This window comes from Aplysia californica, unplaced genomic scaffold (genome assembly GCF_000002075.1).
Source record: "Aplysia californica isolate F4 #8 unplaced genomic scaffold, AplCal3.0 scaffold00188, whole genome shotgun sequence".
NCBI classification, from domain to species: Eukaryota; Metazoa; Mollusca; class Gastropoda; order Aplysiida; family Aplysiidae; genus Aplysia; species Aplysia californica.
Window position 1 is genome coordinate 842,953 of NW_004797458.1, and position 12,028 is coordinate 854,980.

At 41.6% G+C, this 12,028-nt stretch overlaps 2 protein-coding genes across 2 annotated transcripts in view; one reads left to right on the forward strand and one right to left on the reverse strand.

Annotated features, from left to right (window-relative positions):
* The window catches only part of LOC101845095 (histone deacetylase 6), a gene marked incomplete at its 5' end in the record, with an annotated part of 222,441 nt that overhangs the window by 183,827 nt on the left and 26,586 nt on the right, over positions 1 to 12,028 (forward strand).
* Positions 9,756 to 12,028, reverse strand: part of LOC101864390 (zinc metalloproteinase nas-14) — a 7,129-nt gene continuing 4,856 nt past the window's right edge. Inside the window, exon 3 of the mRNA XM_005098634.3 lies at positions 9,756 to 11,379. Within this exon, the coding sequence (XP_005098691.1) occupies positions 10,263 to 11,379 (1,117 nt within the window). The 3' untranslated portion in view covers positions 9,756 to 10,262. The remainder of the gene's footprint in view (positions 11,380 to 12,028) is intronic.

A 12,028-nucleotide genomic window follows, 5' to 3' on the forward strand; every position in this document is an offset into this window, starting at 1 on the left:
GTGATTTATAATTATATGTGAGGACAGCATGACTGGGAAACTTTATTCTGAGACAGACGTATGTTTGAATTTACAGAAGGACCTTCTTGAAGTTTGTTTGTTTTGGGAGTTTTCTGCCTATTTTGAGTGGTCTTATCGGATGTGATGGACATTACATAAGGAGAATTTTGTGTTAAAGATAATGTGACATTGCTGATATGGACGTTAAATCCTTACCATTCCATACCATACCATACCTCACCCTACCCTGTATTTTAATCCGCGATCAAGTATACCATTTGCCAACCTACCACACCACACCACACCATTCTACACCACATCACACCTCACCACACCATATCACACCACATCTGCCTACTGCTCAACAACTGGAGGCGCAACCCTTCTTTTTCTAGTTGTGTCTGTGCTCCGGAGCCCCTATGTAGTATTTACTTTGTTATGCTGGTTCTGCCTTTATCTTTTTTTTTCTTCCTTCTTTATTTCTTTGCCACCTGAATAAGTTCTCCTGCCTTCGATGCTTGTAGTTGCAAGAGGCTTCTGGTAGATCCTACGTTTTTCCTTTTCCTGTTTGTTGTTTGGAGAGCGCCACTGTTACGTCCTATTTATATATTCTTTCCGTCAGTTATTTCTGTCTATCTAACTCTTTTCCGGCACTATGTGACCAAGACTGTGTTGCTTTGGTCCTGTTTACTCAAACAAACAAAGAAGCAAACATCTTTCCCCCAGTTGTTCATGTCTGTCCGTTTCGGTCTTTTTCAGGACAAAATTACCGTTACTGAGTTTTTGTAATTTACTCTACCCAAATATTACTCATAAATCGAATACTGTGCTGTCAAATCTGTCTTGGGGATAACATTCTTGTGTCTTGGTCGCCCGTTCACGTGTTTTATGCGGCATTGAAGTTCAACAAACGTCCTGATAATGAACCGCCTGTGTCTTGTATAACAAATACAGTACTGTCGTAACTCGTAACAGACGTGGTAGTCAAAATTTTCTTCCGTGAATACCTTTGGGTCAAGAAGGGTTTTAAGAATAATTAAATGAGTAAAGTCGCTCGCATTTTTATTTTGGTATGTGTTTTTGCGCCGCTCGCAACTGAATAAGGTCATGCGGCGGCACACACCAAACATTTTCAGTTGTAGGAGATTTTGAGTTTTGCCCGGGTGGCGGCCGACGCCTATTCCTATCGATTTTGGACAACCAAGGGATCGTTAACCTGCGCAACTTGCACACGGGACCTCCGACATTTTTCGCCATTGTCCGAGAAGGCTATGCGTAGATCTTTCCTACCATAAGATCAGGAGTATGGCTGAAAGACAGCAGTAAGAAGGAGCCAATGAGTAGCAACAGAAAGGCTGCAGAAAGAGTCAGGAGCCCAGAGGGGAAGGGGGGGGGGAGGTGAGGGGGTGTGGGGGAAAAAGTGGAGACGCAAGAAGACAACAGAACATTGCTAGAGAACAGGAAAGGAGTGAAAGGAGACAATTTTAGAGAAGAAAATGTTTCCATCGCTACCAGGATTCGAACCCTGGACCCTTTGAATGAGTGGCGTACACCTGAACGTCTAGGCCACGAGAGCCCCCGGTCGCTGGCTAAAAGTAATTATTGGTTTACTTACTCTAGTGTGGTTTTAGTATCGAACGTCGTGAATGTTCGTGTTGAGCAAATTTCACGTAGGGCAGACCTTAAGATGAGATAAATGACATTTTATTGATCTGATCTCCACGCGGGTGGTTGGAGGACACGAGTGGTAGGTGCGACTTATTTACTTTTCCTTTGTAGTTACTGTCAGTCTGCCCTACTGTTCCCCTTCACTAAATGACCATTATTATGTCGACGTGCTTCTGTATACTCCAAAAAATTGATCTCCTCCAAAAGCAATTTTCTGCGACGTGTCAAACACACCCATCATTTTCACAAAAACTTTTAAAGGTGAAAGACCTTTCTTCCTCTTTTGTGTGTGTAATTATATTTAATTATACTAGCAAAACCCCAGTTCTAGAACTTGACAACATCTAATAAGCAATGAAGATGTAGCAGACTGTGTGAAAATATTTTCACCGCTATTGTGCTACATATTTGTATATAATAATTTATCCTTCTCTCTGTCCGTCTTTCTTATCCTCTTAAACTAAAACTAAACTAAATGGTCTAGCAGAATGTAATTTATTTGTCATGAATGTCATTAGGTTACAATTCCAGTCGATCATAATGTGTTGGATTTTAGTTCAGTTCGGATGCAGAGAGTAGATTGTGTACGTGTAATATTGGCATCAGTTTGTACGCTTTTTTATTAACGTCAGAGAGTGCAGGAGTTTTGTGTTGGTGGTTCATCTGCTTTAAAAGATCGGGGTCATCCGTGAATTCCTAAACATTTTCATACACAGTCGAATTTGTTTAAGACAGGTAAACATATTGTCGAGGGAAAAACTAAACTGGCCGTCCTGGACACGTGGGCGTCTTACACAGGGTCATTTTAATATAAAAATACGCTGGAGAGGAAATGGGAAATGGCTTTTTGAAAAGGTGATTGCTTTATACAGGTGGCTGTTAGAGCAGGTTCGACTTTATTCACAAATTATGGGTACTTTAACTTATACTGAATAAGGGCGGATATTGTTATTGGTCGAAAACTCTATTTAGGCCTAGTAGTTTTCCTGAGTTTAGACTGTAAACTTTGTTTTATTGTTTTATCATATTATCATGTTCATTCTGGGCTGTGATACAGATGAGGCATTCTTCATCTTACCACCCGCCCCCCCCCCCCAACCCACCCACCCACCCCGTTTACACTCTCTCGCTCTCTTGGCACGTTCTGTTCTGAAATGGATATCAAAAGTGTCTCACCTCTTTGATATACTGAGTTGACTCATAAGTGAAGTAGAAACTATGATATACTCAAATGCCGTAAAATATCAAACTTGAGGTTCAATCGCACACTACAAAAACGTGTGGAAACCTCAAATCAGACCAATATGAATTATCTTGAAAGTCAACCCACCTTTTATAATTCGTTGAGCCACTGCTGACTACTTTAAAAGACCTGATCTAAATTTGATGATGCAATGTGAGATATAAAAAAACGAAGATTTCTAAATACCCACTTCGCTGCCACACGAAGCAGAACGAAGCGACGCCGTTTCAGTGTATTGAGTCTTTTAGTACAACGTCTTGTGGTGTGAACTCTGACAAAATTACGAAGAAAGGTCGGTCAACTTGACTTGCGTCGCCTTGCTTCTGTGAGTAGTGGTTATCGTTTCTATGTCAGTGAGGTTGGGGGGGGGGGGTATGACTGATGGAACTTCATTAGTTGTTTGTTGTTCTTGGTGGAGGTCGTGAATTCTGCGTGCGTGCTGCCGCGTGTATGGTTAACAGGGCTCTATCGGTAGGTAATTCTTCTTTTATTTTCCTCTGTTCTGTCTGTCTGTCTGTTTTACTTTTCCTTGGCACTCAGTTGCCTCTATTCCGCCAATGTGCTCCTGCTTACTCAAATTGAAATCTCCACATTTTAATTTCCTTTAACTTTCGCGTTATAGTGAGGCCTAATGTGAATAGGTTTTTAATTAGTTTTGCAGCGGGAGAGTCACAAAGAAAAGCGTTTGGAAAATTTCGTCGTATGTATTAGTCCTGGATTTTCCGACAGCTCAACGTGTAATTAAATTCTGTCTTGGACTTTATTTATTTTGAGTTCTTGCGGAACTGTGGACACAGCCACTTAGGTCGATTTGAAGACTTGTCTGGACCGGATGTCGCTTCCGGCTGCCGAGGACGCGGTAAATCAGAGCCGATTATTGTCTCAGCAAATGTTAATCCTCCGTTACAACAGTACTTGGCTCTTGCCACTCGGCTGTCGATTATCGCTGTAGCCTTCTCGTTCTTGGGCGTCATGGGTTTGAATCTGCTTTGTATCTATTGTTGTTTTCGGAATGCTTTCCTATCTATCCTGTTGATTTTGTTGTTGTTGTTTTGTTGTTTTGTTGTTGTTGTTTTTTTAAAGAGACCGTGTTGTCTATCTTCAGAATTACATATTATAGTTGTGCTCTGTTTGGAATATGCATAAACAAATCAACAACCGTGGTCACTTTGCTATGGTCTACTCCTTATACTTTGTATTTCTGTTTGTGCTGTCTGCATCTGAGCCATTCCCGGCCTGATGTGACATTAATCGATCTTGCTGAAATCCGACCTAACCTGTTTTAGATTCCTCGTTCGCTCTCCGTCACGTGTCTGTCCAGTTCAGTCGCCGGAGCATCAAAACAACTGCCCAGCCTCTCCGCTGCCAAGTTGTCTGCATACAATGTCGTCCTTGCAAATTGAACTCATATCCGGAGGAAGTCTTTACCCACGCCTGGTTCATGTCCAACCTCTCCACGTCCAAACCCCGCCCACACCCATTCCCTGTTTGTTTTCACTTGACCACAATAGATGTGGGAGGCCGGCCTTGTCTCCAGGTGTTAGTCCACACACGCACTGGTTCTCATTGTTGATCGGAGATATCACAAAATCAACGGATGGGTTTTTCCGAATTCCCCCCCCCCCCTTTTTTTTAAGCTTTCCCTGGCGCGATTCGATCTTCTCCCCAGCTCCCTCAGTACAACTTTACTGATCTCGGACCCAGAGTTTGTAACTATATATATATATATATATATATATATATATATATATATATATATATATATATATATATATATATATATATATATATATATACGTATGTGTGTTAGAGAGAGAGAGAGAGAGAGAGAGAGAGAGAGAGAGAGAGAGGAAGAGAGAGAGAGAGAGTTCGTGTGTATATATGTGCGTGTAGTAAAAGTAGTATTGTGAATACCCGTGCCAGTTCGGATGCAGTCCTACCCAGGTTGTTGGTCAATAGCGTTCAGTAAATGATTCTCTCCTGAGAAAAAACAAAGGAAAAGTTCCAAACGTCTCCGACTCTAAAATACCCCACGTTGTGTCTTTTCGATGCTCTCACGATCAAGCGAAGAACGACGCAGAAACCTGTCTCTGTCAAAAACACGTTGACTTGACTGAACACTTTTGCACTCGGCTCGGGAATACTCCGCTTTTGGACCCGGAACCTATGGAAAACGAGTTTGACCTGTTGTTTAACCTGACAGGAGACGCGGCCGAAGTGAAATTATGGCGGGGATCACTCCCGGCAGCCGGCAGCCCAAGGGCTTGTGAATACAAGAAATTATAGCTTTTGCGCACGGAATGCATGTGTGCGCATTTTGCCACCGGGATTTCCTGGAATAATGGAATTGGCTACGTTGGTGCTTTGGGTAATTTCTTTACGATGGTGCGCACCACGAACGCCCGGAATGTTCGTATGTTCTTTTCTTTTTGTGATATTTTTAAAAGGAATACTGTCTCTTTAATGTTTGTTTTGGGGGGGTTCTTTTTGTTTTGTTTTGCTCTGTTTTATTTGTTTTTGTTACTATTTTCCGAATCAGATCATGTGCCAGGCGCTTTACTTTTTCTCAGCGGAGTGATAAGATCACCATGATGTCGGTGTGTTTGTCTTCCAATCAAAATATTTTCAAAAGTTAATGTCCTTTTCTTCTGATGTATTGGTTGACCGTGCAGTATGATGAATGACGATGCTTCCACTACTTTTCCCCATGATGGATTCGTGAATTTTAGTTATTTTTTGGAGTGTTCACGCATCACTGCGCCACTTGGCATGACGTTTTCAGGGATTAAATCTTTGTTTGGTTGTTGTTGTTGTTGTTGTTGTTGTTGTTGTTGTTGTTGTTGTACACAGAAACATTCTAAGAAAACATACAGTGCAAGCAGCCGATTAAACGCTCAGACACTAACAAACTGACAAGGTCTTTCACCACCTGTTGCCGGGTACCTTTCCCGCCTGGATGAAGTGAGGAAAAACGACGTGTAAAATGCCTTATCTAAGGATACAACTTCCAGTCGAGCTAAGTCTCGAACCCCTGAACCGGCAACCTCACGATGACGAGCCCCATTACCTGACCACTAGACTATCTACGCGACTAAATAAGTGATGTGAAATCATTGTTACCCTCTCTTGGTTTGTTATAATGGTGAAATCCCCTTCCCCCACCCGCCCCATAATTGTAAGGAAGACAGTGCACAGTATGGAGAAAACCTTCTGTCTTAATTTGATAGCTGGGAGTTGTCACGCGGGTGGTTGGAGGGCGCCACTGATAGATTCTACTTCTTTACTTTCCCTCTGTGGTTTCTGTATGTCTGTTTGTCTTACTTTTTCCCGGCACTAAATGACCGTTATTGTTTCGATGTCCTTCTTCCTACTCAAAACAAACAAGGGAGAATCACTTTGCTCTGACCGTTCCCGTCTTGCGACACCTCCCGCTGTGTCACTGGGGAACTGTTCTCGCCAAAATGTGTACAAAATCGTTGTGCCCTACTGATTTGATAAGGCCCACTTTCCTGATTCTCGCATGTCTTCATTCTTCCGGAGTGCCACCGAGTGAGAAAGCGCATCCCAAGTGTTGATTAATTGTTCTGCATTTTGCAAAGAAGCCTGTAGTGGCCGCCAGTAAGTTGCTACCGGTTTTGCTACGTTTCAGAGTTTCCGTATTCTATTTTGTTTTCTGGCTTAATGCATGAATAAAACAACTCAGTCGAACTTTGGCAGGATTTGCCTTAGCTGGCGTAATATCTTCTGCGTATGTAACTATCTTGTAATATTTCATATTAATTTCCGCTTGTTTTCCTTTTCCACCCCTCTCTCCTCTCCTGTCCAAATGTTTGTGTTTCTTTTAATTTCTTCTGTCTGTCGTCGTTTTGTTTTCATGCCCCCTCCCCTTCGTCTCTCTCTCTCTCTCTCTCTCTCTCTCTCTCTCTCTCTCTCTCTCTCTCTCTCTCTCTCTCTCTCTCTCTCTCTCTCTCTCTCTCTCTCTCTCTCTCTCCTCTGGATGTTTCTTTCTTTCTTGTTCTTTTTCTTATTTTCTCTTTGAGGGGAGGAAGAAAGCCGGAATGGGATGGAGTAAGGGCTACTAGGTCCACTGATTTCCTTCAGGAGTTTTAACCACCAATGATCAAATTTTGTATGTGATCACTTATCCCCAGATTGTTCGTGTGGGGCATTTATTTTGGTTGTCATCTGTATATCCTTCTTTGTTCATTACTTTTTACTCTCACGCGGAACCAGCAGGAAAGAATGAATCTTCCTCCGCTCCAACAACTGTCAAAGAAAATTTCTTTTTATGATAAGACTTCACGGTAGCGACAACATCTCTGTTAAATGCTTAGCTTCGTTTCTGCTTCGTGTTCTACTTTTCTTCTTTTTTCTTTTTGGTGCTTGACCGACTTCACTGAATATGCAAAACAAATGAATGAATGAATGAATGAATGAATGAACGAACGGATAAATAAATGAATGAATAAATGAATGAAATTAATTTGTTGTGTTTTTTGTTTGTTTTTGTAAAGTGTTTTACGGCGCTCGCAACTGCATAGGTCATATGAGCGCGCGGGACACACCTAATATTTTCAGTTGGTAGGAAATTTTGAATTTTGCCCGGGTGGCGGCCGAAGCCTACTCTTATCGATTTTAGACCACCAAGGGATCTTTAACGTGCGCAACTTGCACACGGGCCCTCCGAGATTTTTCGCCCTTGTCCGAGAAGGCTAGGTGTAGATCTTTCCTACCAGAAGATCAGGGGTGTGGCAGAAAGACAGCAGTAAGGAGGAGCCAAGGAGTAGCAGTAGAAAGGCTGCAGAAAGTCAGGAGCCCAGAGGAGGGGGCAAAGGAGGTGAGGGGGTGGGGGCAGAAAGTGGAAATAAAGCAGACAACAGAACATTGCTAGAGAGCAGGAAAGGAGGTGAAAGGAGACAATGTTAGAGATGACAATTTTTTGGTCGCTACCCGGAATCGAACCCGGGACCTTTGAATGAGAGGCCAACACCTTAACCTCTAGGCCACGAGAGCTCCCTGAAATTAATTAATTAATTAATTAATTAATTACTAAATAAATAAATAAATATTTCCAAGTCCAGTATTATGTCGACAAATAGATTTCGACAATAGATCAGCTCCTTGAGACCATTTTTTGTAACTGTTCCTTTCACACCAATTCAACGTGTCGACCAAACATTTGGCGCATCAAACCAAATAAAAATACTCATTATATTCAAGTGATAAAACAACGCCCCAAACTTGCGTTTTTATAATATTATTGATTTTATATGACATGATGTGATAAGTGACGTTTTTGTAAGTGATACGTATTGTTACATGTATTACTCTGAATAACATCAACAGAATGTCATAGGGAATCAGAATAATAAGTACATTTCTACGAGATAAAATGCGATAACATATTAGTGAAGCTATAAGGGGGCATCGTATGATGTGATGTGCTTGTCACCATTGGTTGATTTACTATAGTACATGTATGCGTATCAGATAGTCTGCTTATGTGTTAGCGTCAATCTAAAAAGTACATTCACGCACGTTCACGCACATGTATTTTGTGTTAAATTTAAGGTGTTTTGTGGCGCTTACAAGAATGGGAACTTTAGGTAGAATTGAAATGATCTGCATTATTTTATTTTTTATATTATTATTATTATTATTATTATTATTATTATTATTATTAATTTTGTTGTTGTTATCATCATCATCATCATCATCATCATCATCATCATCATCATCGTCTCGGCCTCGATATATCGATTGTTTCCTTCGAGGGTTTATCTGCAAAATAAGGCTATGTAATGATGAAAAAAAGTAATCAAACGGAAACGTCTGGGCGTATTCTCTGGAAGATATAACAAGCCTTTTAAAATATTTTTTTTCATCTGTCAATAGTCACTCCAGCCTTGCTAATGTCTTCCACAGAAGATATAAGTAAGAGAATATTATTACCATGATTTTAACGAGACCTGGTTACCCTTTTAAGACAGTTTTGTTTATTTTTCATTTTATTCTGTGCTAATTTATTTTTTTAATTTTTTTTTGGGGGGGGGGGATTCCGTTTTACCACTAATGCCTGGTACACGTAGGACCAATATATTCGAGCACAGAGCCAAAGAATTGTGCTCCAATTCCTACAGTAGCTCTTAGACTGAAACCAGAAATACCATTTCATGCAAATCTACCTACCAATTATATTTTTTTAAAGACTGAGGGCAACGATCTTTTACTTACTCCATACATCTATCTACCAATTATTGTTAAAAGGTTGAGGTCGACGGTCTTTTACCTTCTAGAGATCGCTGGTTTGGAATCGTAGCATAAGAGAGACAAGGTCGCCCACAAAGCTAGTCAGGTGACCACGTTTTTGTATAGAGAAAGAAAAGTGGCAATTCTGTAGGAGGGCATCACACAATGTAATTAAGTTCGTTCGAGGAAAGAAAAAGAGGAACCCCCCCCCCCCCCTCCTTCCCTTCCACTTTTTTCAAAACTATTTCCCATCTCAATCCGATCTCATCTTTTCGCATGCAAGGAATCTATACACACGTGTGTGTGTGTGTGTGTGTGTGTGTGTGTGTCTGTGTCTGTGTGTGTGTGTTTGTGTGTGTGTATGTGTATGTGTGTGTGCGTGCGTGTGCATGTGTGTGTGTGTGTGCGCGTGTGTGTGTGCGTGTGTATGTGAGAGAGAGATAGAGAAGATGAGTGAGAGAGAAGAGGGAGAGTGGGTGGGTGAGTATGTGTGCGTGTGTGTGTGTGTGTGTGTGTGTGTGTGAGAGAGAGAGAGAGAGAGAGAGAGAGAGAGAGAGAGAGAGAGAGAGAGAGAGATCATGTTTTGTATTTTTCTGTCAATGAATAGTGTGCATATTCGTGTCGCCATTGCTGTAAAAAAAAAAACCGCCTTCATCGTTCACAGAATTGAATGCACTGTGTCAGTATGATCAATTTTGATTATGATTGTCACTTTTATTGTCAGTATCATCATCACCTTTAATCATTCACGAGTAATTTTGTTTTAGTCATCATCTTTGATATCATCATCATCGTCATCATCATCATCATCGTCATCATCATCATCATCATCATCAACGCCATTATTTTATTAGTGGTATGATAGCAGCAGCATTAGCAGAAAAAGATGCAGAAGCAGCAGTATTCATGATGATTACTATGACTGTAATTGTAGAAAGGATGGTTCTGATAGTACTAGTAATTGAGGTATTGGTGGTGACATTACCAACATACTGGTCTGGTACAGTATAAAGCATTATTGATGGTTCCTGTTGAGAGTGTATGTTTTCAACGACAGAAATGAAACTGGCTATATTATACAATCACGCATTGAACTTGTACATCAGGGGCACATCATCTTGAGAATGTAAATGTCGTCCAATGCGATGGCGCCGTTGTCCGCGGTTGCCTCAAGCTCCAACTGGTACCACAGTCCTACGGGCAGCTGGATGCTCAGCCTTACAAGGCCCCAATGGTCCCCCAGTGCCCCGCTGTACTCCTGGACTGGCTGTCTGTACAGCAAAGGTCCCGCTATGTACACGGTCAACTTAGCAGATGCGTCCTTCTGGTAGATGCCGAACTGAAGGCACGTGAAAGCTGTCTCAGACTTCATTATTGGCGTGAACAGGGAAGCTCTGAGCTTGGGGGACTTTGAGCTTCCAGCGAGATTTGCGCTGCTTGTGTCGTCTTGAGCTGTCTTTGTGGCTTCGGTTTCGGTGTTTTGGGACCTTATTTGTGCCTTTGCTTTTGTTGTCTTTGTTTGTGTTGTTGTTGTACTTGCTATTTTTGTTTGGGATCCTATTTTTGTGACTGGTTGCTCTGGTCCTGATGTTGCCGCTGTCGTACCTCTCGATTTTGCGTTCCCCGTCACTCCATCTGTTGACCCTGTTTTCGCTGGTGGAGCTGTTGACAGCCCAAGATAATCGGCTGTTGTTGGGTTTCTCGTCAACGATTCTGCTGTCGAGGTCATTGTCTTGGTCGATGTTTGCTTCTCGTCTGCGGCAGAAGTTGTTTTTGTGACAGACTGTCCGGCCTCTTTCGTGCTGGCGTTGATTGTCGTAACATCTTTGCCCTCGGTGGACTTCCCGGTTTGAGTCGATATTTTCGACTCCATTGTTGTCTCAACGGGTAGTGTTTTAGTCGATTCGGTCGTCTTCCCCATCTCTTGTTCGTTCTTTTCCAGCCAAGTCATTAGAGAAGTATCAACAGACACGTACAAGAACGGGTCGAGGCCATTTGTGTAACCAGCCTTGGGGCCGTCGGGCGTCGACTGAGTTATACGTATCCAGGAAGTGACGTCTGTGGACGCGGGTTTGACGTGGAAGTCGCACGTGTCGTCGTCAAAGTTGCACGAGGTGTGCAGATTGGCCGGGGAAATGTCGGAGACTAGGTTAGAGGTGTCCTCTGGACAATTGTACTGACGCTGCACTTTGATCACGTCGATCGGTGTCAGGGCAAATCTGGGAACACATGAATCGAAAAGATGTATTTGCGATGGATAGAAGGAGAAGGTGGAGAAGTTAGAGAAGAAAAAAAAGAAAGTCGCTGCAAGAAGAAAGAAAAAAAGAAAAAATGGTAGGGTTATTGGGGTTTTTTTCCCTTTTTTTCAAGACTCCCATCTTGATTCGATCTCTTCGCGTGGAAAATGGGATCGTTCACAGCACTTTCTGCTTCTCACAAACATTCATGCATTCGCTTAAGTATGGTTTACGTCACAGCTCACCAATGACACTTTTTAGTGGCAAATCTGGTTAGAAGAAATTAATTTTATAGTGAACACTTATTAATTTTATACTAAAGGTTTTCAAAACATGCGTTCAATAATAATAATAATAATATCACGATTCGAAAATAGCAGTGGACTTGCTTTTAAAAGCGATATTGTCCCAGGTCTTAAAAATCTGTAGAAACCACCCACTGGAAATTTCAATTAGTATTTTCTAAGAATAAGATACAGCTAACAGGTGTTTACAAAAGCAATATTGATCTGTTAAGACGAATTAATACACGTCACTTTGCAAAAGGTTGAGACTTTATTTTCGATAATTGAGGAAATATTTGAAAATTTGTTGCGCCACAAATTTTTGATGCACCATAGTATGTCTCCCC